This window comes from Anomalospiza imberbis, chromosome 27, assembly GCF_031753505.1.
Source record: "Anomalospiza imberbis isolate Cuckoo-Finch-1a 21T00152 chromosome 27, ASM3175350v1, whole genome shotgun sequence".
NCBI lineage: Eukaryota > Metazoa > Chordata > Aves > Passeriformes > Viduidae > Anomalospiza > Anomalospiza imberbis.
In genome coordinates, this window is record NC_089707.1 from 4,767,850 (window position 1) to 4,794,578 (window position 26,729).

Genomic DNA, 26,729 nt, shown 5'->3' on the forward strand with positions numbered 1-26,729 from the left:
CAAGCAGCTCTTCTGCCCTTATCCCTTCCTGCCCAGTTAATCACCAGGAGCCTCTGACTATTTCTCTTTTGGGTGGCGGTGAAGGAAGCAAAGTTCATTAGTGGCCATTGGCCACCAAACAATCCTGAGCCCAGACTTCATTTAGAAAATAAACACCACTATTCATGTGTGACATGGACTCAGAATAGCTTCCCAAAATATTTAATGCAGCTGCCTGTAGTCTTCCCACTCTCCCTCCCCCAAAATAAAAGGTTTTCCCAATATATAGGAAAGAATTATTTCGAATATTTGTTTCATTTTTCAGAGTGAAAAAAGGTAATAATTCAGTCTACCCAAGTCATTTATTCCTCCTGACTTCTCATAATGCTGATAAACACTCATTAAAATATAAGTTGATAAACCCTGGTACAGTCATTACCTTCGTCCTCATACAGAGATTGCCCAATTCAGTGATGTGATGTAACCAACACCCTACATTAAAAATAGTGTTGTGACAACATATGGTTTATCCTACAGAAGCTGGCAGGCAGGACGCTCCTAATGACAAACGGGTTTAGGCTCCCAGCTTCCCCCAGCAAGGTGAGGAGACAGAAATGCTCGTCGCAGGATCAGAGGCGGAAAGAAAAAAATAAAATAAAAATAAAATTACACTAAAAAAATGACAGTTTTGAACCCCTCTCCGGTCCATCCCAACACCAGCTGCCGAGCTTTGCCATTATTCTCTATTTACATGACTAATAAGCTCTCTGGATGCATTTCAAGGAAACGGCACGGAAAAGACAATCTGGAAATTTCAAAATACAGTCTGAACGTGCCTCCCCCCCACTCCCGGGAGGGGAGCACCGAGCCGGCGGGGGATGAACAACCGGGTGTCCCGGGGAGGGGACAGCGACGGAGGGACCCCCCCACAGTCCGGGATGGCAGCACCGGGGATGGACCCGCCGCCCCCCCCCGGCTTTGGAAACCCACGTCACGTTCACCGGGGAAACGGGGGGGCACCGACGTCCCTTCGCCCCCCTCCCCAGACACTTACGGGGACTGACGGCAGCTTCTCGCCACCTCCCGGGAGGATGGGGGGGCACCGAGCGCCCACCCCCGCACCGAGACCGCGGGGCCCCTGTCACCCACCCGGGGTGTGGGGGGGCACACCGGGGGTCCCCGCTCACCCACCGGGGTGGTGGCACACGGGGTTCCCCCCAGCAATCACCGGGCCCGGGGGGGGGGGAAAGCACCGACACCGCCCGGTGTCCCTCGGGCACTTCGCGGAGGATCACGACCCCTCCCCGGTCACCCACCGGGGGGCCCAGAGGGACCACGCAAACACTACCGGGGACGAGGCACACACCGGGGTGCACCGGGGCGTTACGGGGAGGGGCACCGCGAGTCCCCTCCGGTGTCCCTCAGGCACCTGGCACCGGGATCGCCCCCCCCCCCATTCCCGGTTCCCCGGTCACTCACGGACCGAAGGGGGGGGGGGGGGCCGGGAGCCTCCGCACCCCCTCAGCCCCCCGGCCGGGAGTCCCCCCGCCCCAGGCCGCACACCCACTTGACGAGGAGCTCCCCTCCTCTCACCTCCCCTCACATCCCCGCCGGTGCCGCCCTCAGGGCTCCGTCCGGGGGCCTCGTGGCGGCCGCCCGCTCGCCCTCGACGGGGCCGTGCCCGCCGCCCCACGCCCGCCAGCCCCGTACCTTACAGGCCTGGTAGCTCTCGAAGGCGCGTAGGGCGCTCTCCGTGAGCTTGACGTGGAAGACGGAGACGCGGGTGCCGCGGCCGAGGCGGCCGCAGGACAGCCCGTACCCGCGCTCCGCCTGCAGCGCCGCCATCTTGGGACCGTCTCCCCCTCCGCGCCTGGGCCGCCGGGGCCGCCCGCCGCCGGCACGCCCCGCCTTATGAATTATTCATGATGCGCCGCTCCGCCGGCCACGCCCACGCGGAGCGCCTGTTGCTGGGGCGAGGAGGTGGGCAGCGGGCGCGCCGATTGGCTGGGTGATGCCGGGCGCCGCGCCGGATTGGCCCATAGGGAGGGAGAGGCGGGGATATGTAAATGCGGGCGCGGGGCATGCTGGGGAGGGTGGTTTGGTGCAGCCGGGGAGCGCAGCGGGAGCGCAGCGGGAGGGGGCGGCGGGTGGGGGAACCCCCCGGCGTGAACCCCGGGAATGAACCCCCTGACCCACCCCGGGCACTTAACCTCGGCTGTGAACTCCCTGCAACCCCTGGGCATGAAATCCCCGGGTGTGAGCCCCCCAGCCATCAACCCTCTGGACCCCCCTGGCATGAAATCCCCGGGTGTGAGCCCCCCAGCCATGAACCCTCTGGACACCCCTGGCATGAAATCCCCGGGTGTGAGCCCCCCAGCCATCAACCCTCTGGACCCTCCGGGCATGAAATCCCCGGGTGTGAGCCCCCCAGCCATGAACCCTCTGGACCCCCCTGGCATGAAATCCCCAGGTGTGAGCCCCCCAGCCATCAACCCTCTGGACACCCCTGGCATGAAATGCCCGGGTGTGAGCCCCCCAGCCATGAACCCTCTGGACCCCCCTCCGGCATGAAATCCCCGGGTGTGAGCCCCCCAGCCATGAACCCTCTGGACCCCCCTGGCATGAAATCCCCGGGTGTGAGCCCCCCAGCCATCAACCCTCTGGACCCCCCTGGCATGAAATCCCCGGGTGTGAGCCCCCCAGCCATGAACCCTCTGGACCCCCCTGGCATGAAATCCCCGGGTGTGAGCCCCCCAGCCATCAACCCTCTGGACACCCCTGGCATGAAATCCCCGGGTGTGAGCCCCCCAGCCATCAACCCTCTGGACCCCCCTCCGGCATGAAATCCCCGGGTGTGAGCCCCCCAGCCATGAACCCTCTGGACCCCCCAGACATAAAATCCCGGGGTGTGAGCCCCCCAGCCATGAACCCTCTGGACCCCCTCCCCGGCATGAAATCCCCGGGTGTGAGCCCCCCAGCCATGAACCCTCTGGACCCCCCTGGCATGAAATCCCCGGGTGTGAGCCCCCCAGCCATGAACCCTCTGGACCCCCCTGGCATGAAATCCCCGGGTGTGAGCCCCCCAGCCATCAACCCTCTGGACCCCCCTGGCATGAAATCCCCGGGTGTGAATCCCCCAGCCATGAACCCTCTGGACCCCCCGGGCATGACTCTCCGTGGTGGGCACCCCCTGTACTCTCCCAGGTGTGAATCCCCCAGGCATGAACCCCCCAACCCCGCAGACCTCCCCAGTCATGAGCACCCCAGCATGGATCCCCTGATCCCCAGGTAGAGCCTGAAGGTTCCAGGCTTCCTCCAGGACCGATTTTGCTGTCCCAGGCTCCCCCCTGAGCATTGCCCCTCCCTGCAGACTCTATGTGTCCCCACGTGTGGCAATAAACAGGCCCGAATGTGAAGGAATTGTCCTTTATTCGGGAAGTTCACAGTCAGTTTGGGGTGCAAGGACAGTGCTACAACCCCCCCATGAGCAGAGCTGAGGCTGGGCAGCGGCAGGCGCTGGGGGGGCTGCAGGGCAGGGAGGGACCCCCGACAAGCTTGGACCCACAGGAAGACAGCCAGGACAGGGGGTCTCCACCGCTCCCCTCCTCCATCCCGCCCACCACGGGTTTCTTTGGCTTCCTTTGGACATTGCACGCTCCAGGGATGTGCAGAGGAGGGCAGCGGGTGCCTCCAGGAAGGCTGAGTCCCTGGCAGCCCCCCAGGAATCAGGGAATGTCACTGCATCTGCGCCTGGGCACATCCACATCGCTTCCTTCTCCATGCCTCCTCCCCCTGCCCATCCTGTCCTGGCAGCAGGACCACAACACCCGGGATGGGCACGGCCAGGACGTACCGGTGCGAGGCACCTCCCGCAGCCCCCGACACCCTCGGGGCTGGGGGCTGAGCCCCTGATTGCAGGGAGGCTGCTCGGGGGTCCCCGCTCTGCCGGCGGCTCCCTGCCCACAGCTGCACCCGCCCGTGCCAGGAGGGATGTGGGGAACGTCGGGAGAGAGATCCGGCACCTCCGGCAGAGAAAGCACCCGCGCTCCTGGAGCTGCGAGTCCGCGGGAAGGGGTGGCAGAGCCTCGGGGGAGCCCCTCGGCAGAGAGAGGCAGGACCCGGCGTGGTCCTGTGCCAAGGGGCCACCCCGGGGCCACCCTCAGTTCCTGGCCGCGATGACCACGGACAAGGCCACGCCGCCGAGCGCGATGGCTGTCGCGCCGAAGAGCCACTTCCAGGGGATGGACTGCGGAGCAGAGCACGGGGACGTGAGGGGCTGTGCCCGTGGCAGGGGACACGTGCCACCCTGCCTGCCCTGCCTCCTGGACAGGGCATCCCAAAAAGGCAGTGCTGCGCCGGCTCTGCCCGCGGGGACAGCGTGTGCCGCCAGCTGACAGCGCTTCCCAACGGGCAGCTGGGAGCAAAGTCCAGAGCCTGCAGCTGGCATGGCTGGGATCCGGCAGACACAGCCAGGAGCACAGGCTGTTATCAGTGATGTTTTCCGGGCACGGCTCCAGGAGCACGGCCCCCTGCTCCCAGCAGGATCGCTGTCCTGACACAGCCCGAGCACATCCTGCTTAGCAGCAGGGCTGCGTCCCTCCTGCGGGACCTGGGGGACACTGGCACACCCCCTGTGGACCCCCACCCACTCGGCCACGCCCGAGAGGCCTTACCCAGGGCAGTTTGTCTTTGCACTTCCTGGGGGTGCTGGGATTCCCGAGCATCTTCCTGTACATCTCCGTCTCCACGTTCCTCTGGTCCGCGTGCTTCTTCACCAGCTTGGAGAGCTCAGCGTGGATGGTCTGGGGAGGACAGAGTGGTCTTATCAGCCCTGCACCATCCCTGCCGGCCAGGGAGGGGACCTGTCACCCACAGCACGTTCCACCACCCCTGGGATGTGCAGGAACGTCGTGGAAGAGCTCAGAAACAGCTGAGGGGGTGATGAGGCCTCATCCTGCCCCATGTCCCAGTGCCACGGGGCTGCACCAGGGGACACTCTGTGGGTCCAGTGCTCCTCTGTCCTTTTTGGCTGCTCAAGCCACTCCCTGCCTGGCAGCAGGGAGCAGAGCCCAGGGCTGATGCCAGACATCAGGAAAGGGATTTTATCTTTTAATCGAGACAGGAAAGTGTCTGCCTTGAGGACAGACATGCACCAGCTCTCCCACCTTCCGTCTGGAAGCAGGCTGGGAAAGCGGGCTTAAAACTCAGCCTGGTGTGAAGTAGGATTGCAGCAAGACCCGCAGCGTGTCCACACCTGCCCTGCTGGGGCAGGAAAAGGCTCCGAGTCCTGCGTGGGGCCCACAGGCTCCCCAAAAGCAGCAGGAAGCACCTCGGGGCTGAGCAGGGCAGGGTGGCAGAAGGACGTTGTGGTGGCCCTGGTGGCACAGCCACGCTGTGCCCTCTGCTGGGGGACACATCCCGAGATCAGCGGCTCTGCCAGCCCGTGCCACGCTGGGAAAAGCTGCCTCCAACACGAAAACTTGGATGTCTGGAGGACAGAACGCTCCTGCTCAGAGCTCCCCGAGGCTGTCACATCAGTGTCAGACACCAAGCGGCATCCCACGCTGCCCCCAGAACGCTTCCAAGGGGTCAGGAGAAGGGATGTCTGTGACGGCCTCGCGGGAGGCAGGTGGAGCCCAGCATTTCTGGAGTGTTTTCAGCACCGGTAGCCGTGGCCCCTGAGTCACCCACGCCGCGACTGGAGCCCGGGCAGCAGCCGGGGAGGGCAGTAATTTGCTGTACTTGTGGTTTCACTGGACACGTCACTGCCGGGCATTTGGATTTTCCAGCCCTCTCCAATTAAAAGCTCCATCGGAACTGGGGAGCAGCCGCCCTGCCCAGGGACGTGCCAGGGGAATGGTTCCCAGTGCTGCTCCCTCTCCACCCTGACCTTGATGGGAAAGGAAGGGTTTGGGGTCCTGCTCACCCTTCCAAGGGTGCTCAGACCACCCCTGAAGGTGCTGTGGGGCCACCAAGCACCTGCTTGTGCCACATCTCACCCGTGACCTTCAGGGACTGGATGGTGACACAGATCCTGGTGGTCTGGTGGAAGTCCCATGAAAGAAATGGACACAAGAGATCCAGACGAGATCCATCTGGAGAGCCAAGACCCCCAGGACGACCCTGTGCAGGCAACACCTCCCTGTCTCCTCCCAGTCTCGCTCCTGCTGGGGTCATTTCCTGGCACTGGTTTTTGATTTCTCCCGAGGCTCCAGTCCTGCAGCTGATCATTAACTGACAGGAAATTCCTGACCCAGAGCTCGCCCTGCCCGGGCGCTGGACCCAGGTCTGGCTGCTCCCAGCACCCGGTGATTCACTCTCGGGGCTGCTCAGCGAGTTTGTGGGGACTCAGCTCTGCTCCACTTCCCCCAACCACAGCACAAACTGCCCGAGCCACCTGGGGAACCTGGAGCAGCCTGGACCCTCCCCACGGCATGGCTGCAGCACGGATGGGCTGGCAGGGAGTCCTGTCACCGTCAGGACCAAAGGTCAACAGGGAACCTCGCAACATGGAGATAAGGTTGGAGACCAGCCCGGCCACGCTCCACGTGATGCATCATTCCCCAGGCTCTGGGGGCTATTCCCAGCCTCCCTTCACGGAGCTGGGGACAGCTCCAGCGAGTCTCAGCCTCCCAGGGGCAACACTGAGGTTTGTAGGGACACAGACAAGAGAGAAGAAGCAGCATGCAGGAGACTCCGCAGCTCAGGCGGATCACAGGCAGCACAGCACCTCCAGCCTACCTTGTTTGAAGGCTCCAGCTTCAACGCTGCCTTCAGGATGGGAATGGCCTCTCTGTATTCTCCCTGCTGAGCCAGCACCTGCAGGGTGACACACGGATGGAGCAGGGCTGAGGGCTGTCCCTCAGCCCCCCGCCACGCCGCGGAGAAGGGCCCCCTCCTCACCTTCCCCTTTCGGAAGAGAGCCTTGATGTTCCCCGGCTGGTGCTCCAGCACGAGGTTACAGGACTTGAGAGCTGCCTTGAAATGGTCCAACTTCAGCTGCGAGGCCGCCAGGTTGTTGAGACACTTCACCTTCACATCCAGCAGCTCGGCCTCCTCGTCCGGGCTGAAATCCACTGCACACACCCCGAGGCCAGGTTACAGCAGGGCCAGGAGCCCAGGTGACCCTCTCCCGGTGGGGACAAGCTACCTTTGGAGCTGGAGCCCGCAATCCTGAGGGCGATGTCGTAGGAGTTGATGGCCAGCACGTAATCTGCCTGCTGGTAGAAGAAGTTGCCGCGCTCCCGCTTGCGGTTGGCCAGCTGGATCTTCTCCTTCCCGCTGAGCAGCTCCAGGTCCGGCGCGTCCCGAGCCGCCAGCAGCTCCACCTCCAGCGTGAGGGACGCGTTGGGGGGGATGTCAGGGCTCCTGCACAAAGCCAGGGGACCACTGTCACCTCTCAGATGCTGGGCCGTATGGATTTAGCACCGCGGCTCAGAAATCCGAGCCAGGGGAGATTCCCGGGGCAGGGAAAGATGTGGATCGTTCCACTCGAGGTAGGACACGCTGCTCATGAGGAAGCAGGGGTTGGACAGCTGGGCTGTCACCAGGTGAGCGGGGCACGGCTTCCCCAGCCCTGTTTGGGACCACCCTGCTCCACCTGACGTGCTGCCAGCTCTCACCTGCCCTGAGCTCCGTAGCAGTACTTGGCTTCTGACACGATCAAAGCCGTCTCGCCCATCTCCAGGAGCTGCACACACAGGTCCAGAGCCTGCAGGGGACAACGTGGCACCATGGAACAGATTGTAAAGGTTCTCCAGTTCCAACCTCCTGCCGTGGTTGGACTTTTACATCTTCCACAAGACCAGGTGGCTCCAAACCCCCTCTAACTCGGCCAACATCATGAGGAGGGAGCACGAGAAAGGGCAGAGGGGCCACTTAGGTCCACAAAAGGGATGTCACCGACCCCAACCCTCCCTGTGGCCCCTGAGGTGAGGTCCTGCTCCCAGGTGAGCTTCCACCCCGTGCTCACCTGCAGGACGTCGCAGTCCCCCAGCGTGAAGGTGAGGGCAGAGTCCTCTTCCACCACGGTGCCATCCTCCAGCGTGGCCTTCAGGCGGATTGTCACGTCCTGGCCCTTTTGGGGACGGCTGTCCACACCCTGGCCTGGCACCAGCGTCTTCTTCTTGAGCAAACCATTCCCTGGGCACGGCAAAACCGGAGGCACATCGCGACACGGTGGGGAGGGAAAAGCCCGACTGCCCCCACCCTTCTGCGGCTCCTGCCCGGCCTTCGTGGCACCTGCTGCCCCGGGGAAGCCCGAGAGAGCCCGGAACCGAGCACCCTCTGCTCTCACCCAAAACATCGAGCCACTCCTCGGGCTCCTCGGCCGCGTCCCCCGCGCCCTGCTCCGGGGGCTGCGCGTCCTCCCGCGGCGGGGCCGGCGGCCGCCCCACGTCCTCCAGCGGGGGCAGCTCGCTCAGGTCATCCTCGTCCTCCTCCCCCTCCTCCTCTTCCAGGACCTCGAAATCCTCCGCCGTGTCCAGCTGAGCCGCGTCCGCCGCCGGTTCGGTGCCGGTGCCCGCCCGGCCCGGGGAGCCGCTCCTCGGTTCCTCCCCGCTGGACGCCATGGCGGCGGAGCAACCTGGAACGGGGAGAGAGGACGGGGATCGAGCCTGCTCTTACCGGCAGAGACGCTCCGCCAGCCCGGAGACACCCCCGGGACCCTCCGGGGGCGGGGGATGCGCAACGGGACAGCGGAGACTCCGGAGCGCCGGGGAAGGATCGGGCCTGGCGGGGGCTCGGGCTCGCTGGGATGGGGGGGGATCTGTCCCGGTGGGATCGGGGGGGTCCCGGTCCCGGCCCGGTACCGTGGGGGGGGGCGGCCCCGCGCCCCCCGCCCGCCCCACGTGACCGCCGCGCGCCCCCCGCCGCTCCCACCTGGCCCGCGAACGCGCGGGCGCAGGCCCCGCCCCCCCGCTCCTATTGGTCCGGCTCCGCCCACCGCGCGACGCCATTGGGCGAGGAGCACGCTCGTCAGCCGCGCGCCCGCGGCGCCCCCCCTCCCCCCCGACGCCTTAAAGGGGCCGCCACCAGCGCGGCCGCCCTAGCGCGGCGGGCAGCGGGGCCGGGGGCTCGGCACCGGTACCGGAGAGGCTCCCTGATGCCCGCGGGGGTCGCGACCCTCCCGCCCGGCCGCTCTCCGGGACTTCCGGCTCGGCGCGGTGACGCCGCGGGGTCGAACCCCACGTGACTGCACACCCGGAAGCGGCGCGGAGCGGCCGCCGGTGCCGCCCCCGGTACCGCTCCCGCTCCCGTCATGTGAAGCGGCGGGACGGGCTCCCGCAGGTGCGCGGGCATTGCTGGTAGGAGGCCCCGGGGACACCAGTGGGGGCTCAGGCCCCCGTGTCCCCGTGGGAACCCGGGACTGGCGGCGCTACCGGGGGCGGCGGGCGGCCACGGGACGCCCCGTTACCGGCGTGTGGGGCCGCCCCGGGAGGGGGCACGGCGGCGGGGTACCCGGTACTGGGTGCATGGCAGGGCGGAGTGGGTCCCGCTATCGCGGAGGGGAAGGGGGGCGTCTCCGTTACCGGTGCGGGAAGCGCGGGGGGCTCCGGTCCCCCCGGCTGAGCCGGTCCCGCTGGTCCCGCAGGCCACGATGGAGCCCACGGCCTCGCAGGTGTTCTGCGGGAGGGTGCTGGGCATGGTCAACGTCGAGGACGTCAACGCCATCATCCTAGCCCAGAAAAACATGTGAGTCCCGGGGGGAGCAGCCGGTGGGAAACCCGGTACCGGCACCGGGAGCCTCCCGGGATCTTTGCCGAGCTCCCTCTGCTGCCCCCGCGCAGGTTGGATCGGTTTGAGAAGACCAACGAGATGCTGCTCAACTTCAACAACCTGTCCAGTGTGCGCATGCAGCAGATGAGCGAGCGCTTCGTGCACCACACCAGGACCCTGGTGGAGATGAAGAAGGACCTGGACAGCATCTTCCGGAGGATCCGGTGGGAAACGGGGTGGGAACGGCCCGGGAGGTGGCCTTGAGGGGCTGGTGTTAGAGCGGGGCACAGGTTGGAGTCTGGGGGGCTATGAGAAGGAAAATCTCTTGGGCAAGGGAAAACATGTGAGCGAGTGACACGTGGAGGCTGGAGCTTTGGGTTTCCATGATCCTGCTCTGGGTGGGATGGGATGGGCTCTGCTGCCTTGGGAGCTGCTCGGGGCGGTCACAAAATGTGGGATTCAGAAGCACGCCGTGTGCTGGGAAGGGTGGGATGGGGTGTTCTGGGGGTTTGGGGTGGGAATCCCTCAGCCTCGGGATTTGTTTGCGTTGCCCACGGTGCTGGAGGCCCGAGGGAGCTGTGGGGCAGCTCAGCTCCGGCTCCCTCAGCTCCCCACGGACTCGGATTGTTCTCTCCTCCCCAGGACGCTCAAGGGGAAGTTGGCAAAGCAGTACCCAGAGGCTTTCAGCAGTGAGTGATTCCTGACGCGCGGATTCACGGAGTCGTGGAATGGTTTGGGCTGGGAGGGACCTTAAAGCCCATCCGGTGCCACCCCTGCCATGGCAGGGACACCATCCACTGTCCCAGGCTGCCCCAAGCCCTGTCCAGCCTGGCCTTGGACACTTCAGGGATGCAGGGGCAGCCGCTCCAGGATCCAGGGATCCAGCTGCTGGATCCAGGGATCAAGCCACAGCTGCTCTGGGCACCCTGTGCCAGGGCCTGCCCACCCTCCCAGGGAACAATTCCTTCCCTATATCCCATCCATCCCTGCCCTCTGGCAGTGGGAAGCCATTCCCCTTGTCTTGGAACTCCATGCTCAGTTTTCCTCCTGTGGGAAGAGTCTCTGTTCCTAAGAACACATAAGACATCCCTCAGGAATGAGAAGTCCATGTGCTGGCCCGTGGCTGCTTCCCTAAAAGTCCAAAAAACTCCTTAATTCCCTTAAATCCAGTTGCAAGAAATTGCAAACAACCACCAATTTACACGCTGGTGATTCGCTGGATTTTTTTTTTTTAATCCCTGCTATACAAGCACAATTGGGGAACTATCCACCACCCCAACACCTCCCTCTTTCCTCTCAGACATCCACGAATCCCCCATCCTGGAGGACGACGACGACTTCGACCCCGTCCCCAAGAGCACCACGACCACCATCGCTACCTCGGAGCAGAGCACGGAGTCCTGTGACACCAGCCCCGATGTCATCTCCCCCACCACCAGCCAGGATTTTGAGGATTTATCCCAAGGCCACTACGACGGCCCGGCCGTGAACGGACAGAGTCTCACAGACGAGGACACGGCCAACGGCCTGGACTAGGAGCCACGTCCCGCCCCTGGAGAACTTTCTATCCTGTATTTATATTTGTGTGTTGCTCTTTTGGTTTTTTTGTTTGGTTTTTTTGGTTTTTTTTTTCCTTGGGAAGAGGGAAGCGAAGGCTGGGAGAAGCTTTGGGAGGAAGGTGCTGCCCTTCTGCCTGGAAACTGCCACTGAGGTGTAAAGCCAGCGCTCGCTGCAGGGGGAATCAGTAAATCCTGGGTTGGAAATGCCTCTTGTCCTCCCTCGTTCCTGCGCTCAGGAGAGCGGCTACGCTTCATCTGTGTAGATTTTTTTGGTGCAGAAAAGCCGTTTTTGGGGCACAGGTGTTTATGTTTTGTAAGAATTGTTGTCTCTGAGGCTCTGTGTGCCCACCAGCTCTGCCAGGGGTCTGTCCCTGCTGCTGATGGACTTTTGCTGGCTGAGTTCTGCACCGCTGGGATGAGCCAGAGCTGTGTTTCCCTTTGGTTCTCACACTCCCATGGTGCTGCTGGTTGCTCCACTGGCAGCTTCCCAGGAGCAGGAGCTGTCCAGATCTTTCTTTTCCACCAGCACTGTGGTGTGATGGAGGAACTGCTTGGGTTTGGGGTCCTGAAGGCCTGGGAGGGGATGAGAGAAGAGTGGGGGCTGCAGGACTGGGTTTTGCAGCTGATCCTGGAGCTGTGGGACCCATCATAGGCTTGTGGAGCCAGCATGGGGATGGTTCTGGGGCTGTGGGGCCGGCCTGGGATCCATGGGGTCAGTGTGGCCGTGGTCCTGGCACTGGGGGCTGGTTGTGGGTCCAGTCCTGTGGCCATGGGGTCAGTGTGGGCCAGTCCCAGGGGCTGCGGGCAGTGTCCGGTTTGGGGGGGTCAGCCCCAGGGGCTGCGGGCAGTGTCCGGTTTGGGGGGGTCAGCCCCAGGGGCTGCGGGCAGTGTCCGGTTTGGGGGGGTCAGCCCCAGGGGCTGCGGGCAGTGTCCGGTTTGGGGGGGTCAGCCCCAGGGGCTGCGGGCAGTGTCCGGTTTGGGGGGGTCAGCCCCAGGGGCTGCGGGCAGTGTCCGGTTTGGGGGGTCAGCCCCAGGGGCTGCGGGCAGTGTCCGGTTTGGGGGGGTCAGCCCCAGGGGTTGTGGGCAGTGTCCGGTTTGGGGGGTCAGCCCCAGGGGCTGCGGGCAGTGTCCGGTTTTGGGGGGTCAGCCCCAGGGGCTGCGGGCAGTGTCCGGTTTGGGGGGGTCAGCCCCAGGGGCTGCGGGCAGTGTCCGGTTTGGGGGGGTCAGCCCCAGGGGCTGCGGGCAGTGTCCGGTTTGGGGGGGTCAGCCCCAGGGGCTGCGGGCAGTGTCCGGTTTGGGGGGGTCAGCCTTGGGGGTCAGCCCCAGGGGCTGCGGGCAGTGTCCGGTTTTGGGGGGTCAGCCCCAGGGGCTGCGGGCAGGGGGTCGGTCCTGGGGCCATGTGGTCAGGGTTGGTCAGTCCCAGGTCCGTGCAGACCCTCCCGCGCCCTGTCCCGCGGTGCCGGTGTCAGCACGGCGGTGACAGGGCTGTAACGGGTGGTGCCGGGGCTGTCGCGGGGCGGTGCCGGTGTCACCCCGGCAGCGCCGGGGCGGTGCCGGTGTCACCCCGGCAGCGCTGGGGCGGTGCCGGTGTCACCCCGGCAGTGACGCGGCCGTCGCGGGGCGGTGCCGGGGCGGTACCGGGGCCGTCGCGGGGCGGTGCCGGGGCGGTACCGGGGCCGTCGCGGGGCGGTGCCGGTGTCCCCGCCGGAGGTGACGCAGCCGCGGTTCCGGTCCCGCCTCCCTTTCCTTCAGCAGCGAGGCCGCGGGTGCGCGCGGTGCGGGACCGGAGCGGGCCCGGGGTGGGGGCCCTGCATCCCGGGAGGGGGACTGGAATCCGGGAGCGGGGCTTGGGACCCGGGGAGCGGGGGCTGGATCCCGGAGTGGGGGCTGGAACCCCGGGAGGGGCCCTGCGTCCCCGGGGACGGGGCTGGATCCCGCGGGAGGGCCCCGAAACCCGGGATAGGGGCTGGATCCCGGGAGAGCGGGGCTGGATCCCGGGAGAGCGGGGCTGGATCCCGGGAGGGGTGCTCGGGAACGGGGCTTTGAGAGGGTTTGAGGGGCCGGGGAGCGGCGGGGCCCTGTCGGGGGCGGGACGCGGCGACAACGGGGCCGGCCCGGGGTGACGCGGCCGCCGCTCCCGCAGGCGAGAAGGTGCCAAGATGCAGATCTTCGTGAAGACCCTCACGGGCAAAACCATCACCCTCGAGGTGGAGCCCAATGACACCATCGAGAACGTGAAAGCCAAGATCCAGGACAAGGAAGGTACTGGCGGGGCCGGGAGTCGCGGCGTGGCCCCGCGGGGGTCCCCCGGTGTCCCCAGCACGGTGATTGTGTCCCGCAGGGATCCCCCCCGACCAGCAGCGCCTCATCTTCGCGGGGAAGCAGCTGGAGGATGGCCGCACCCTCGCAGACTACAACATCCAGAAAGGTGCTCCCCGGACCCCGGGGTTTTTTTTTTTGGGGGGGGCGGCGCGTTTTTGAGGTGCCAGCTGCTCCTTTTCCCCCCGGTGTGACACCGACCTCTCCTTGCAGAGTCCACCCTGCACCTGGTGCTGCGCCTGCGAGGGGGAATCATCGAACCCTCCCTGCGCCAGCTGGCCCAGAAGTACAACTGCGACAAGATGATCTGCCGCAAGTACGTCCCTGTGTCCCCTCGTCCCCTTCCTGCAGCCCCCCCTGCTCCCAGAGCCCCTCCCCAGGGACACGGGGCTCTGCTGACCTGTCCCCCCCAGGTGCTACGCCCGCCTGCACCCCCGCGCCGTCAACTGCCGCAAGAAGAAGTGCGGGCACACCAACAACCTGCGCCCCAAGAAGAAGGTCAAGTAGAGCCTCCAGCCCTGCCTGCACTGGCTAATAAAGTATTGCAACGCTCAGCCCCGTTTTCTGGTGGTTTTTTTACCCGAATTGTGGTTTTTGGTAAATGTTGGGGGGCTGTGCTGGAGCAGCATAGGAGGGTGGGGGGAACGGGGAGGGGCGGAGGTGGTGGTGCTGGTGGGCAGTGCCTGTAGCAATGTGTGCACGGGCTGGGCCATCACCGGGACCCCCCCTGCCCACCCATGGGGACCCCCGGCCCTGTGCACACAACAGATGGACACTGGGACCCGGCCAGGGACTGCACCAGCACCAGCACTACACACAAACCCCCCTGTTCGTGCAGCCCCAGCCACGGGGGGTGACTGTCACCAGGACCCCCTGCATGCCATGCTCATGCCCTGGGAGCCCTCTGGTCACTACTGCAGGGTGTGGATGGACACCGGGACCCCTCTGGGACCCCCGGGACCCCCGGCCACGTGCACACAATGCACACAGGGACCCCCAGCCAGGCGTGCATGGGAGCGGCTCGGTCCTGGGCTCTCCCTGTTAACGCTGCAAACGCACCGGGAGCCCCCGGCCGCGTGTCCAGGGACCGGCACCGCGACCCCCTGTTGACGGAGCGGCCCGGAGCCCCCAGTGCGTCCCCCTACCCGCCCACCGGGACCCGGCCGTACGCTCACAGCACAGACGGCTGCATGGATCAGACCGGGGACCCGGGGCAGGGGACCGGGACTGGCGGCGCTGCCGGTCGGTGCCTGCAGGTGGCGGCGGAACCGCGCTCCGCCCCGCGGGCCCCGGGCCTGCGCCGTGCGGCCGGGCCGGGCCATGGTGAGCGGCAGCGGGACGGGGACGAGGACGGGAACGGCCCTCGGGGGACGGGAGGGGCGTCCCGGGACCGAGCGGGTCCGTGCGCGCGTGGTCACGGGAGGGTCGTGGATGGGGGGTCCCGGTGCCCGTCTGTGTTGTGGGCCGGGGGGATCCCGGTGCCGCTCCGTGGACACGTGGCCGGGGGGCTCCCGGTGCGTTTGCAGCGGGGTGGGGACATCCCGGGGCCGGGGAGGTGCCGGTGCCCGTCTGGGTTGTGTGAGCATGGCCGGGGGTCCCGGTGCCGGTCCGGGCATACGTAGAGAGGGGTCCCGGTGCCCATCGGTATCGCGGACACGTGTCTGGGGGATCCCGGTGTCAGTTCGGTTCCTGCATGGGTGGCCTGGGGGCCCGGTGGGTGCGCAGGGGGATATGAGGGGTCCCGGTGCCCGTCTGTGTTGTGTGCACAAGGCCGGGGGGCTCCCGGTGCGTGATGGGCGGGTCCCGGTGCCGGTGCTGGGCTCAGCTCAAGCACCGCGGCCGGAACCCACCTGGGACCCCCAGAACCGGTGCTGGGCGAGGACGCGTTGCCCCAGCACTGGGGTGATCCCCCTGGGCGGTACCGGCTCTGTCCGGAGCCAGTTACCGGGTCACCGGTGCCACCGCGTCGCCCAGCGCCCCGTCCCCTTCTGTCCCGCAGACGGGCGAGGCCGTGCGGGAGCTGCTGCAGCGGCTGCGGGCGCTGCAGAGCGAGCGGGTCGAGACGTATCGGCTCTTCGAGGAGTGAGTACCGGCACCGGCACCGGCGCGGGGACGGGCTCCGGGGGGCGGCACCCACCGGGGCGGGCGGGGACACGCGGGACACGCGGCACCTCCCGGGGCGGGGCACCCCCAGCAGGGAACCGGATCCCCCATCCCGATTATTTTGCATCCTGTTGGGACGGGGCCATGGGGAGGGCTGATGAGCTCCAGCTGGCAGCGGGACTCTGCGCCGGACACCTGAATCCTATTTTAGCATCCAGCAGATGATGGACTTCCTGGGATGCAGGGTTGAGAGTGTAAAGGATGAAAAAACCCAACCCCCCAACTTTCGCCCCAAAGAAAGCAGTTTCCAGCCCTGTCCCGTGTGAGGGATGAGGCTGTCTGGTCATGCTGCCAAATCCAGGCAGGAACAGGCAGGAAAACCCTCCTGGTGCTGCCTGTGGCGGGTGGCAAAGGGAGCTCAACTCCGGGAGCTCCCAGGTGCGTGGTGACGGTGGCTTCTCCCCCTGACCTGTCCGCAGGGGCCACCGGGCATACCTGAGCAGTGCCCCCCTCTATGACTTCCCGCGGTACCGGCAGCTGGTGCACGAGGTCACCGTGGCCTTCAGTGGCATCTCCCGGGAGGTGCTGGACATCGCCGGGCGCCTACGGGACGAGCTCGGCCGCCCCGACCTGGCCCAGCACCTGGCCCGGCTCCAGGAGCGGGAGCAGGAGAAGCTGCAGCTGGTGGGTGCTGGGCTGGGGGAGGTCCCTGGGGCAGTGCTGGGGCTGGTTTGGGGGGGGGTCTCAGCTCCCGTGGTGTCCCCCCGCAGACGGCGCAGCTGCAGCTGGCCCAGCAGCAGGCACAGGACCAGCCCGAGGTGGACGCTCATCAGCAGGAGGTGCGGGAGCTCAAGCACAAGTAGGTGGTGGCCCTGCTGCTGTCCCCCCTCATTTTGGGAAGGCAGCATCCCCCTAGCCTAGAACCCCCACTGCCATCCCCTTCTCCCCCTGTTTTGGGATGGCACCCCCTCCCCAGCCCGCAGAATCCTGGAGTGTCCTGAGTTGGAAGGGACGCGCACGGATCATGGAGTCCAGGCCAGGAGCCTCTTCCCTGCCTTTCCCCGCCCTCCCTCCGGCCCAGGGGGGCCCAGATGGTGCCTTCGGGGTCTGGCGGCGCTGCGTGGCCGCGTCCCCTCGGCCTCCCCAGGCTGAGTGTTTCATAAACAGCGCGGGGAAGGCGAGGCGGCCCACATAATACGCTCCATATGGGCTTTATTTATAGTTTCCATCCGCTCTCGTAGGCTAATTAAAACCATTGAGGCAATCAGCGAAATTCTCCAGGACCTTAAGTACGATTCGGAAGAAGTTGAGTGATGGGTGTCCCCGTGGGAACGGCTGGAGGGGCCAGGCTGGTGGAACAGGGGCCCCGCTCATCCCCCACCCGCTCCCGGTGCACCTTGGCAAGGTGGGCATTGTCCTGTGGGCCCCTCTTTTGGAGCACAGGCTGGAAGGGGTGGGGAAGCCCCCTGTGGGACAAGTGGGCTCCCCCTAAATCCTGAGTATCCCTCAGCAGAGGGGTCCGCCGTGGGGCTGGTTCCCCTCCCCGGCTGTGCCGGGGCTGTGCCAAAGGCAAACCACACCCTGCAGTGCCAAGGGGCTGCCCTGCTTGGTCCCCATCGAGCTGGGCACTGTCCCTGCTGCCAGCTGGAGTCCCATGGGCAGCAGCCCCCCCAAACCACATCTTGGAGGCCGGCTGTGCCCCCAGTCCCACCGCAGCTCCGGTGCTCCACAAGTGCTTTTTCTATGGTCACCCCAAATAAACCTGTCCCCACGGAGCTGGCCTGAGTGGTGTGATCTCGAGGGTTCGTGTGGCCCCCGCTGCCCCAGTGCCACCCCCTCCACCTTGGCTCGGTCCCCTGGGAGCCCCGGGATGGGGTGACAAGGGCCACGGGCCCCATTTGGCTGCCCGCTGCATCCCCGTCCCCGCGCAGCGCTGCCGCTCCGCTGACGCAGACCCCGGTGGGGTTTCAGAGGTTTATTGGCATTAAGCTTAAATCTGTTCCTAATTGACTGAAATGGAACCAAAATAAGGCTGGTTTGAATCAAAACTGGAGCAGGCACTGGGCAAACCCCAGCAGCCTCCAATCAGCCCGTGTGGCTCCCTGGGGACGGACCCCTCCGTGCACTCGCACGTGGGACCCTGGCGAGAAAAAGGCCAAAATCGCTTCCCGGGGGGAACTGCGGCGAGGGTGGGGTCACCCGGGAAGCCCCCGCCGCCCCTTTCATCCCAGGGGCTGCTCCGGCTGGCGGAGCAAAGCCTCCGTGCCTCCCCCGGCCGGGCAAGGCTGGGGGGTCCCCTCGCTGCCACAGGGCCGCGGTCCCACAGAACCCCCGGGGCTGGGCCAGCCCGGCCCCCCAACCTCACCCCACCCCATCCCCCAGGGCTGCGGGGCCGCGCTGCGCCCCGGCCGCCTCCCAGCTCCCCCGCGGCGGGGCCGGGGCGGGCGCGGGCGGTCCCGGGTGGGCGCCGGGCGCCCCGTCCCATCCTGCCGGCGCTCGGTCCCCCGCGGGCTACAACTTATCGCCGGGAAGAACCTGCGGAGAGAAGCAGAGCCCCGCGTCGCCCCGGGGTCGGCGTCACCCCCCAGCATCCCTGCGGTGGGGGGTCACCCCGCGTCCCCCCCCCCACCCCCGTCCCCACCCAGCCGGGGAGAAGAAGTGCGAAAGGCTCCTTACCTACCTGGTTGCGTGTTTTGTGCGATTTCTGCAGCCACACGCGCCACTGGTCGTAGAGTTTGATGCCGAGGTTGGAGCAGCCGTAGGCGTGTTTCTTCACCCACCCGAAAAACTGCTTCAGCTCCCGCCGCAGCGTCGTGTTCTGCTCCCCCACCTTGGGGTCGCAGCCCCCCGCCACTCGCTCTGGGGGGACAAGGGGTTCAGTGGCACATGGGGGGCCGCGCCTCAACCCCCCCCCCCCATCGCCGCTGTGCCGTGAATAAGGAGGGCCGAGAGCAACACGAGCAGGTTTTGGCTCCCAGAAGGGGAGAAAGGGGAAAGGCGAGCTCCAAATTGGCCCCTTTGCAAGAAATCCGGGTGCCGGGCATGGAGCAGGGAAGGGCCCCCGCACATCCCCCGGTGCGCGGGGAGGGGAGCGCGGCACCGGCGGCACCGGCGAGCGCTGCTGGCGGCACTCACCGCTGCGTGGGGTGGAGGCGGCCGTGGGGTTGCTCCAGTCGCTCCAGATTCCGGCTTTCTTGGAGCCGTAGATGCTGAAGGGATTACAGCGCACCTGGACGAAGTAGACGGTGCCGGGGCGCAGGCCGGCCAGGCGGCAGGAGGTCTGGTTGCCCACGTCATCCACCACCTGCAGAGGGAGGAGATGGGAGCACCCGGACCCTCGGGCACCCCGCGCTGTCCCCCGGCACCGGCGGTGCCCACCCACCTTCCACTCGGAGCTGTCCTCCACCCGGTATTGGATCTGGTACTTGGCTTGGAAGAGGAAATCCTTGAGGGCCGGCGGGGAGCTCCAGCGCACGCTCAGCTGGTCCTCCAGGTCGCCCACCCTGCTGACGTGCACGTCCGACGGCGGGTCCGTGGTGACTGCGGGGACAGGGCAGGGCTGGCGGGGACAGCGGGGCAGCGCCGCGGGGCCGCGAGGGTTAAGGAGCCGCGGATGTAAAAGCGACTCGGAGCAAACAGCCTAATTCGATTAGGAGCAATTCTGCTCACATATCGCCCATTTCCTGCTGCCCCCGCCCCAGCCCAGCGCGGCCCCTCCCCGCCAGGTCACCGGCACGGCGGTGACACCGCGGCGGTGGCGGGGCTCACCCACGTCGAGGATGTCCAGCATGACCACGTCGGACACGGCCACCCCCAGCCGGTTGGACGCCTCCACCCAGATCTCGTAGGGCGTGAAGAGGGCCAGGTCCTTGGGGATGTGGCAGGAGTAGGTTCCGGCCGTGTGGTATTCCTGGCAGGTGTTGTCCTGGCCGTACCACCTGCGGGCAGGTGATGGATGAGGCACCGGCACCGCTCCCCCACCCCCGGGATGCTCCCGTGGGTCGCTTTTTGGCGGTTCCACACCGCCAGAATTGGGGGACCGGCCCCGTGGTTCACTCAGTGATTGCCAACTCAACCGGGCCCACAGCAGCTTCTCCTAACCCTCCCCAGCTCCATGGGGAAACTCATCCCAGCAGCACCACCCCCAAGCAGGGGCCAGCCAGGAGGCATCGAGCCGTCCCTTCCCTGTTTCCCATTAAATCCCACTCCAACATTTTTAACAATAACAGGGATGGAGGTGAGCCCCCACCTGCGCTTGTACTTGAGGGTGTAGTTGGTGTGCAGGAAGGTCTCCCCTTCTGTCCCTGGCGCCCACTTGCAGGTCAGGTCCTTCATGTTTTTGGACCAGCAAGTGATGTTGACTGGTTTTTCTGGGGGTACTGGGAGAGACAAAAACCAAAGAACAAGAGGTTCCAGAGCTGTTTTTTTCCAGCCACGGAGACACAAACCCCAAATCCAAGCTGCGTTCCCAGCTGAGCCTCTGTATTCCTGGGAATGCGTAGCGACCCAAAAAAAAAACCCAGGCTGCATTCCCCGTTCCGATTCCATATTCCTGGGACGTGGCATCGTCCTTAAAATAGCCCGAGATAAAATCTTACGATTATTGGTTCGGACAAGCGCGTTTTAACCGAGGCTTTGCCGAAACAGCCTCTCAGCTGCATGCGGGTCAGGGTTCCACCAGAGCAGCTCCTGGCACGCTTTGGTGAGAACCAGGATGCTGAATCCTCTGTGGGGATCCCCAGCTTCTCTCCCATGGGGGAGGCGCATCCTGGTGCTGGCCAGACCCCAGCACAGAGTGGCCGGACCCCAGCACCAGCTGGACCCTGGCACAGAGCAGCCAGACCCCAGCACAGAGTGACCAGACCCCAGCATGGAATGGCCAGACCCCAGCACAGAGTGACCAGACCCCAGCATGGAATGGCCAGACCCCAGCATGGAATGGCCAGACCCTAGCACAGAGTGACCAGACCCCAGCACAGAGTGACCAGACCCCAGCATGGAATGGCCAGACCCCAATACAGAGAGACCAGACCCCAGCACAGAGTGACCAGACCCCAGCACAGAGTGACCAGACCCCAATACAGAGAGACCAGACCCCAATACAGAGAGACCAGATCCCAGCACAGTGACCAGACCCCGGCACAGAGTGACCAGACCCTAGCACAGAGTGACCAGACCCCAGCATGGAATGGCCAGACCCCAGCACAGTGACCAGACCCCGGCACAGAGTGACCAGACCCCAGCACAGAGTGACCAGACCCCAATACAGAGAGACCAGACCCCAGCACAGAGTGACCAGACCCCAGCACAGTGACCAGACCCCAGCACAGTGACCAGACCCCAGCACAGAGTGACCAGACCCCAGCACAGTGACCAGATCCCAGCACAGAGAGACCAGACCCCAGCACAGAGTGACCAGACCCCAGCACAGCGTGACCAGACCCCAGCACAGTGACCAGACCCCAGCACAGAGAGACCAGACCCCAGCACAGAGTGACCAGACCCCAATACAGAGAGACCAGACCCCAATACAGAGTGACCAGACCCCAGCACAGAGTGACCAGACCCCAGCACAGAGAGACCAGACCCCAGCACAGAGAGACCAGACCCCAGCACAGTGACCAGACCCCAGCACAGAGTGACCAGACCCCAGCACAGTGACCAGACCCCAGCACAGAGAGACCAGACCCCAGCACAGAGTGACCAGACCCCAGCACAGTGACCAGACCCCAGCACAGAGTGACCAGACCCCAGCACAGTGACCAGACCCCAGCACAGTGACCAGACCCCAGCACAGAGTGACCAGACCCCAGCACAGTGACCAGATCCCAGCACAGAGAGACCAGACCCCAGCACAGAGTGACCAGACCCCAGCACAGCGTGACCAGACCCCAGCACAGTGACCAGACCCCAGCACAGTGACCAGACCCCGGCACAGAGTGACCAGACCCCAGCACAGTGACCAGACCCCAGCACAGTGACCAGACCCCGGCACGGCGCGGCGGCACCGACGTACGTCCAACGTAAAGGCAGGAGCCGGCCAAGATGCCGCCGTCTCTGCTGTGGCACACCAGGTTGTCCCCCGACTGCTGCCTGGAGCCGTTGAGGTGGGCGAGGGCCACGCTGAGCGTGGAGGGGCCCAGCGTGGCGTAGGAGGCGGCCGGGAGGCGCCGCCCGTTCAGCGTCCAGTACAGGTCCTCGGCTTTCAGCGGAAAGTCCGGGCTGACCGTGCACGTGGCGACCAGCGAGGAGCCGATCAGCAGGGTGGGGTCCTGGGGGGAAATCACGGCGGGGTCTGCAGCCGGAGAGACAGAGAGCAGGGGGGAAATCAGTTATGGAGGGTTTGGTATCGAGCTAGCGAGGTTAGGACTGTTAAAGTATGTCTTGTGTCTATTTGAATACATTTTATATCTGTTTTACATTGATTTACATGCCTTGATGTCTCTTCTGTATTCATTTAAATATGTTTTATATCTGTTTAAGTACATTGTTTTGCTATTTTGCATCAATTTAAATCATCATATGTTTTATGCTAATTTAAATGCATTGTTCAGCTATTTTACATCGATTAAAATCATCACAAGCCTATACTGATTTAAATCACATATCAATTTTATATAGATGTAAATCATCACATATCTATTTTATATCAATTTAACACACTGGTTTCTATTTTACATCCATTTAAAGACACTGTTTTCTATTTTACATTTGTTTAAATGCGTTTCATATCTATTCTTTACTTCTGCACATTTTATATCCATTTTATACCTAAAGACATTTTATGTCTTTTATATCTCTTTAAATAATTTTTGTATATATTCTATATCTCAATACAAACCTATTTTTTATCTATTTAAATAAGCTTTATACCCACTTTTATATCTACATATATTTTATATCTAAACACATTTAATATCTATTTTTATATCTACATCTATTTTAGAACTCTTAAAATACTTTTCATATCCACTTTTTATCTTTTTTTTTTTTTTTTCCCCAGAGCTGGGGCGGGGCTGGGTTGCAGCTTCGGAAGTTTTTCCGCGACGAAAGGATTTCAAAAAAGAAAATTCGAGGAGATTTCCCCCTTTCCCAACACTTCCAAGGTCCAGCAATTCCCCCTGGATCGCCTCGCCCAGGGGTGGGAAGCGCTTCCCAAGAGCTCCCGCCTCATCCTCACCATGTGCTCCCAAATCCCGTCGCTCGCCCCTCGCCATCCCGAGGCTGCCGCAGGCTGGGAGAGCCCCTCCGCGAGGGGAAATTCCCATCCCGGTTCATCCCGGGACCCCTCGGCCACGAGGCTTCCCCGCCGCGGCTGCCCCGGCCCCGCTCCGGGGTGTTCCGTGTCCGTCAGCCCTTATCGGCTCCATCCGCACGCGCCGGGCTAATATCCCAAATTACCTCCCGGAAAGTGCCGCGACCTCCCCGCCCCTCCGACCTCCCGGCCCCGATCGGCTTTCAGCGCCCGCCGCCCGCCCCGGCTCCCTCCCGGCGTTCCCAAAATCCCCGTCACGCCGGAGAGATCCTGATTAGGGGTCCCCGCTGCCCGCTCCGCCCCCCACCCTCCGCAATTAGTGCTCCGAAATCCTCCTTACGCCGGGGAGACTTAATTAGGAATTGCGGCCGTGCTTGGGGGATGCTGGTGAGGGGTGGGGAAGACAATCCAGCGGGGAAAAGCAGCCTGGGGTACCCCAGATATCCATGGAATGGTGCCAGGCACCCCGCGGTACCCCGAGCACCCATGGATTGGTGCCAGGCACCCCGAACACCCACGGGATGGGGCTGGGTACTCCGGGATACCCCGAGCATCCATGGATGGCGCTGGATCCATCCCACCCCCCTGAACAAACCCTTCCCAAGGCCAGCAAGGCCTCTGGAAATCTCATCCCCCCTCTCTGCCAGCGAGCCCACCCCGCTCCGACCCTGCCACGAGCCGAGCCCGGAGCTGCTGCGGCTCTGCCGATAACACACCCAGCACTCCGAGCCCTGATTCTCCTAAATGTTAATCTAAACAGCCCCAGAAACTCATACGAGCACCGTAAAACAGACACATTTCCCATCCTCCGAGCAGGACCCTCTGGAGAGGCCAATTTTCTCTCTCTCTGTATTTTTTTTTCCCCTGGATTTTGGGTTTTTTTTTCCCTCCTCCAAGCAGGAGCCTCTGGAGGGGCCAATTATATACATATATATATTATTTTTTTTTTCCCCCTGGAATTATTTTCCCCCTTCAGCGCGGCCGCAGTGCCGAACATGTGTTTTAAAAGGGAAAAGTGTGAAGTTTTCCGATCGGAGAGGAAAGGGCCGGAGAGACGCAGGCAGGCTGTGGAATGTGCAAGTTGCAAGGAAAATACCTGCTCGGGGGTTTTATGGCTTCTCTATTGCAAAAAAAAAAAAATGCTGATCAGGTGCTAAGTAATGCTATAAAGTAAAACCACATTTCCAAGGTGTCGGGAACGTTTATGCTTTTCTTCCGAAGGGCCGGATTTCATTTTAGTTTTACATCGGAGTTTTAAGGGGTTGGGAAAGAAAAGGGGGGAGGGAAGAAAAAAAAAAAAAAGGCTCCGATAAGTGTCAGAGATCACGCGGTTAAAAAAGATTTATTGAGCTGTGCAGGGGGTTAAAGGAAAATAGAAATAATTGCCCTGAAGAACAAAAGGGGAATTTGGGAAGCTCTGAATTCCACAGGAAAAATAAAATTAAATATATACGTGTAGTTTGAGCTCTTCTAAAACTCGAGCAGCGAGGTTTGTGGGCAGACACGGTACCCAAAAATGCTTTATCCCTCTTTTCTACTGTGCTCTCCAGTCTTTTTTCCCCCTTTCTCATCCCCGACTGGCATTTCTCGTGCCCATCCCTGGGCTCGAGGAGGGATTTATAAAAAGCCCAGGCATTCCAGCGCGGCCGAGCTGCACCGAGGGGAAACTTTCGCTCTCTAAAAGGAGATTTGGCTTCGCCTTCGCCAGCGCCGCACGTCGAGGGGCCGCGGGGCCAGCGCTGCCCCGGACCCCCGTGGGGCGGGGGGAAATGGGGGTCCGGGGGGGGACCCGGCTGCTTGGGAGGAGAAAGGTGCGGGCTCAGCCGCACCAAGGGTCCGGCTGTGGCCTCGTGTTGTTCCCAGCGGGATCAGTCCCTCCAGGCACCGGGGTGGGCACCGGGGTGGGCACCGGGAGCCACCGGCACCGGCCGCTCTCGCTAACGGCCCCTAAAGGGATTTTCGGAGCGTTCCTTCGCCCCACCCTATTGCTCCGGCAATTCCTGCCCCAATTAACGCCCTTAGGACTCCCCCGTTCAGGACGGGTTTGGGTCAGGGGTCCGTCGCGGTGGCCGGGACCCCGCGGCGTGGCCGGGGAGGGGGCGCGGGAGCTGCCGGGCGAGCGGTGCCGTTTCTGGCGGGTCCCGTTCGCGCGTCGGAGCGGAGAACATCCATCGCCTTGAGAAATTCCCATCATAGGGAGGAAGCCAAACTTCCTGCTGCGGGGAGCGGGGAGCGGGGAGCGGGGAGCGGGGAGCGGGGACCGGGATCTCGCCCTCCCCTGGCTCGGGCCGCAGGGGGGGCAGTGGGGCGGCGGCCGGGACGGGGGGTCCGTCGGGTTTAGGGCTCTGTGGGCAAGGGGGGACCCCTCCCCGTGTGTGCCCCCAAGGCTGGGGGCACCCCGATCCCCGCGGGGCTGAGGCCGCTCCACAGCTCAGCCCACAGGTGGCACCTCCCGGACCTGCCACCGCCGGGTGGGGCCCCCAAATTGGGCATCACTGCGGGGCCCCCAGGGGAATTTTTCTGGGGGGGGGTCGTTGTTTTCTGTGGGGCGGGGAGGGAGATCCTTCTTGTTCTGGGTGGGAAAAGGGGATTCATTGTTCTCTGGGATGGGGGGGCGGCTCTCCGGGGGGGAAGGGGGGACCCCGTTGTTCTCGGCAGGGGGAGGGGGGGGGTCTCAGAGGCTTTGAGGGGGGGCAGAGGGGGGCGATGGCTCCCGGGGGTGCGAGGGGGTCGCGTGGGGAAGGGGTTCGCTATTGTTCTCCGGGCGGAGGCCGGGGGTTTCCATTGTCCTGGGTGGGGAATGGAGCCGCATTGTTCTGCGGGAGGGGGGGCTGGACGGCGGGGAGGGGGGACAAGGGGGGACCGGCCCCTCTCGGGGTCCCCGTTCTCCGTGGGGAGAGGGAGCACTCGCTGCTCCGGGGGAGGGGGGGCTCTCCTCGCTACTCTCGGGGATGGGGGGCAGCACAAAAAAGGTTCCTCTATTGTTCTCTGCGGGGAAGGGGCAGGGGGGTCCCGGCTGGGCTGCGGGGACGGGGATGGGGGGTCCCGGCTGCCTGTCGGGAGGCGATGGGGGGTCCCGGCTGCCCTCCGCGGGGGGGTCCCCGTCCTCCTCCGCAGCAGGCGAAGCGCAGCCCCGAGGTGCGCCCGGCGGTGCCCCCTCCGCGCCCGGGACCGCTCCGCATCCCGGGGCCGGGGGGGACGCGGCACACGGAGAGGAACGGGGCAGTCCCGGGGGGCTCCGCATCCCGGCACCGGTGTGGGGGGGACGGGACACGCGGAAAAGAGTGGGGGAACCTCGGGGGGCTCCGCACGCCGGGGCCGGAGCCGGACCGGAGAGCCCCGGGGGGCTCCGCGCAGCGCCCGCGTGGCCCCGACGGGACCCCCGCCCGCCCCGCGCCCACCTTGCGGGAGCCGCCCGGTGCTGCCGGTACTCACAGGAGAGCGGGTCGGCGCGGGGCAGGCGCGGGCAGAGCACGAGCAGCAGCGGGAGCATCGGGAGCAGCGGCGGCGGCGGCATGGCCTGCTCCGGTGCCCGTCGGTGCCCGGGGCGGCGGAGCGCACCGGCACGTCCGGGGAAGTCCCGAGCAAGTCTGAGCAACCCCCGGTTACCAAAGCCCCAACTGCCGCCCTGGCCCCGCCCCGGGACCGCCCCCGGGGGGGCAGAAAGCCACCGGCCCCGCTACCCCCCCCCTCCCCGTCCCGCTCCGGTACGGGCCACGGGACAGACCCCGAGACCGGCCCCGGGACTGGCCCCCGCCCGGTGCCCGCTGCCGCCGCGGGATGCTGGACCCCCCCAG

The 26,729-nt window shown here is 64.5% G+C and overlaps 6 protein-coding genes across 12 annotated transcripts in view; 3 read left to right on the forward strand and 3 right to left on the reverse strand.

The window, feature by feature from the left end:
- Positions 1-1,877, reverse strand: part of ELL (elongation factor for RNA polymerase II) — a 49,559-nt gene extending 47,682 nt beyond the window's left edge. Inside the window, exon 1 of one of the 2 annotated variants that reach the window (XM_068173859.1) lies at positions 1,690-1,877. In XM_068173859.1, coding sequence (XP_068029960.1) covers positions 1,690-1,824 — 135 coding nt within the window. In that variant the 5' untranslated portion in view covers positions 1,825-1,877. Of the gene's footprint in view, positions 1-418; positions 882-1,689 lie in introns of those variants that run through there. The other variant, XM_068173860.1, reaches the window with a different exon arrangement.
- Positions 1,878-3,391: 1,514 nt separating this feature from the next.
- Positions 3,392-9,191, reverse strand: FKBP8 (FKBP prolyl isomerase 8). Of its 2 annotated transcripts, none has more exons than XM_068174256.1 (9): positions 9,068-9,191; positions 8,276-8,563; positions 7,952-8,121; positions 7,602-7,690; positions 7,130-7,347; positions 6,883-7,055; positions 6,721-6,798; positions 4,653-4,781; positions 3,392-4,225 (listed from the first exon to the last, which is right to left on the reverse strand). In XM_068174256.1, the coding sequence occupies exons 2-9, from the start codon at positions 8,547-8,549 to the stop codon at positions 4,139-4,141; spliced, it is 1,218 nt and encodes a 405-aa protein (XP_068030357.1). In that variant the 5' UTR covers positions 8,550-8,563; positions 9,068-9,191; the 3' UTR covers positions 3,392-4,138. The 2 variants fall into 2 exon arrangements, with proteins under 2 accessions (XP_068030357.1, XP_068030356.1); XM_068174255.1 differs by lacking the exon at positions 9,068-9,191 and adding an exon at positions 8,860-8,883.
- KXD1 (KxDL motif containing 1) lies at positions 9,131-11,463 on the forward strand. Its single transcript, XM_068174257.1, has 5 exons — positions 9,131-9,267; positions 9,572-9,672; positions 9,768-9,920; positions 10,339-10,385; positions 10,997-11,463. The coding sequence occupies exons 2-5, from the start codon at positions 9,578-9,580 to the stop codon at positions 11,230-11,232; spliced, it is 531 nt and encodes a 176-aa protein (XP_068030358.1). The 5' UTR covers positions 9,131-9,267; positions 9,572-9,577; the 3' UTR covers positions 11,233-11,463.
- Positions 11,464-12,710: 1,247 nt separating this feature from the next.
- On the forward strand, positions 12,711-14,128 carry UBA52 (ubiquitin A-52 residue ribosomal protein fusion product 1). 3 transcript variants are annotated; one of them, XM_068174260.1, is made up of 5 exons: positions 12,711-12,719; positions 13,399-13,517; positions 13,597-13,683; positions 13,788-13,890; positions 13,988-14,128. In XM_068174260.1, the coding sequence occupies exons 2-5, from the start codon at positions 13,415-13,417 to the stop codon at positions 14,079-14,081; spliced, it is 387 nt and encodes a 128-aa protein (XP_068030361.1). In that variant the 5' UTR covers positions 12,711-12,719; positions 13,399-13,414; the 3' UTR covers positions 14,082-14,128. The 3 variants fall into 3 exon arrangements, with proteins under 3 accessions (XP_068030361.1, XP_068030359.1, XP_068030360.1); XM_068174258.1 differs by lacking the exon at positions 12,711-12,719 and adding an exon at positions 12,993-13,021; XM_068174259.1 differs by lacking the exon at positions 12,711-12,719 and adding an exon at positions 13,009-13,030.
- Positions 14,129-14,864: 736 nt separating this feature from the next.
- On the forward strand, positions 14,865-18,518 carry REX1BD (required for excision 1-B domain containing). Of its 2 annotated transcripts, XR_010993802.1 has the most exons (6): positions 14,865-14,897; positions 15,574-15,656; positions 16,157-16,361; positions 16,448-16,536; positions 16,919-17,082; positions 18,388-18,518. XR_010993802.1 is itself a non-coding variant. In XM_068173784.1 (5 exons), exons 1-5 carry the CDS (start codon positions 14,895-14,897, stop codon positions 16,989-16,991), a joined length of 453 nt encoding a protein of 150 aa, XP_068029885.1. In that variant the 5' UTR covers positions 14,865-14,894; the 3' UTR covers positions 16,992-17,452. The 2 variants fall into 2 exon arrangements, 1 of the variants encoding a protein (XP_068029885.1); XM_068173784.1 differs by lacking the exon at positions 18,388-18,518 and having other exon boundaries at positions 16,919-17,452.
- Positions 17,638-26,545, reverse strand: CRLF1 (cytokine receptor like factor 1). Of its 2 annotated transcripts, none has more exons than XM_068173781.1 (8): positions 26,368-26,545; positions 21,694-21,972; positions 19,927-20,056; positions 19,446-19,615; positions 19,060-19,217; positions 18,813-18,981; positions 18,358-18,536; positions 17,638-18,212 (listed from the first exon to the last, which is right to left on the reverse strand). In XM_068173781.1, exons 1-8 carry the CDS (start codon positions 26,447-26,449, stop codon positions 18,189-18,191), a joined length of 1,191 nt encoding a protein of 396 aa, XP_068029882.1. In that variant the 5' UTR covers positions 26,450-26,545; the 3' UTR covers positions 17,638-18,188. The 2 variants fall into 2 exon arrangements, with proteins under 2 accessions (XP_068029882.1, XP_068029883.1); XM_068173782.1 differs by having other exon boundaries at positions 18,354-18,536.
- Between the last annotated feature and the right edge of the window lie 184 nt (positions 26,546-26,729).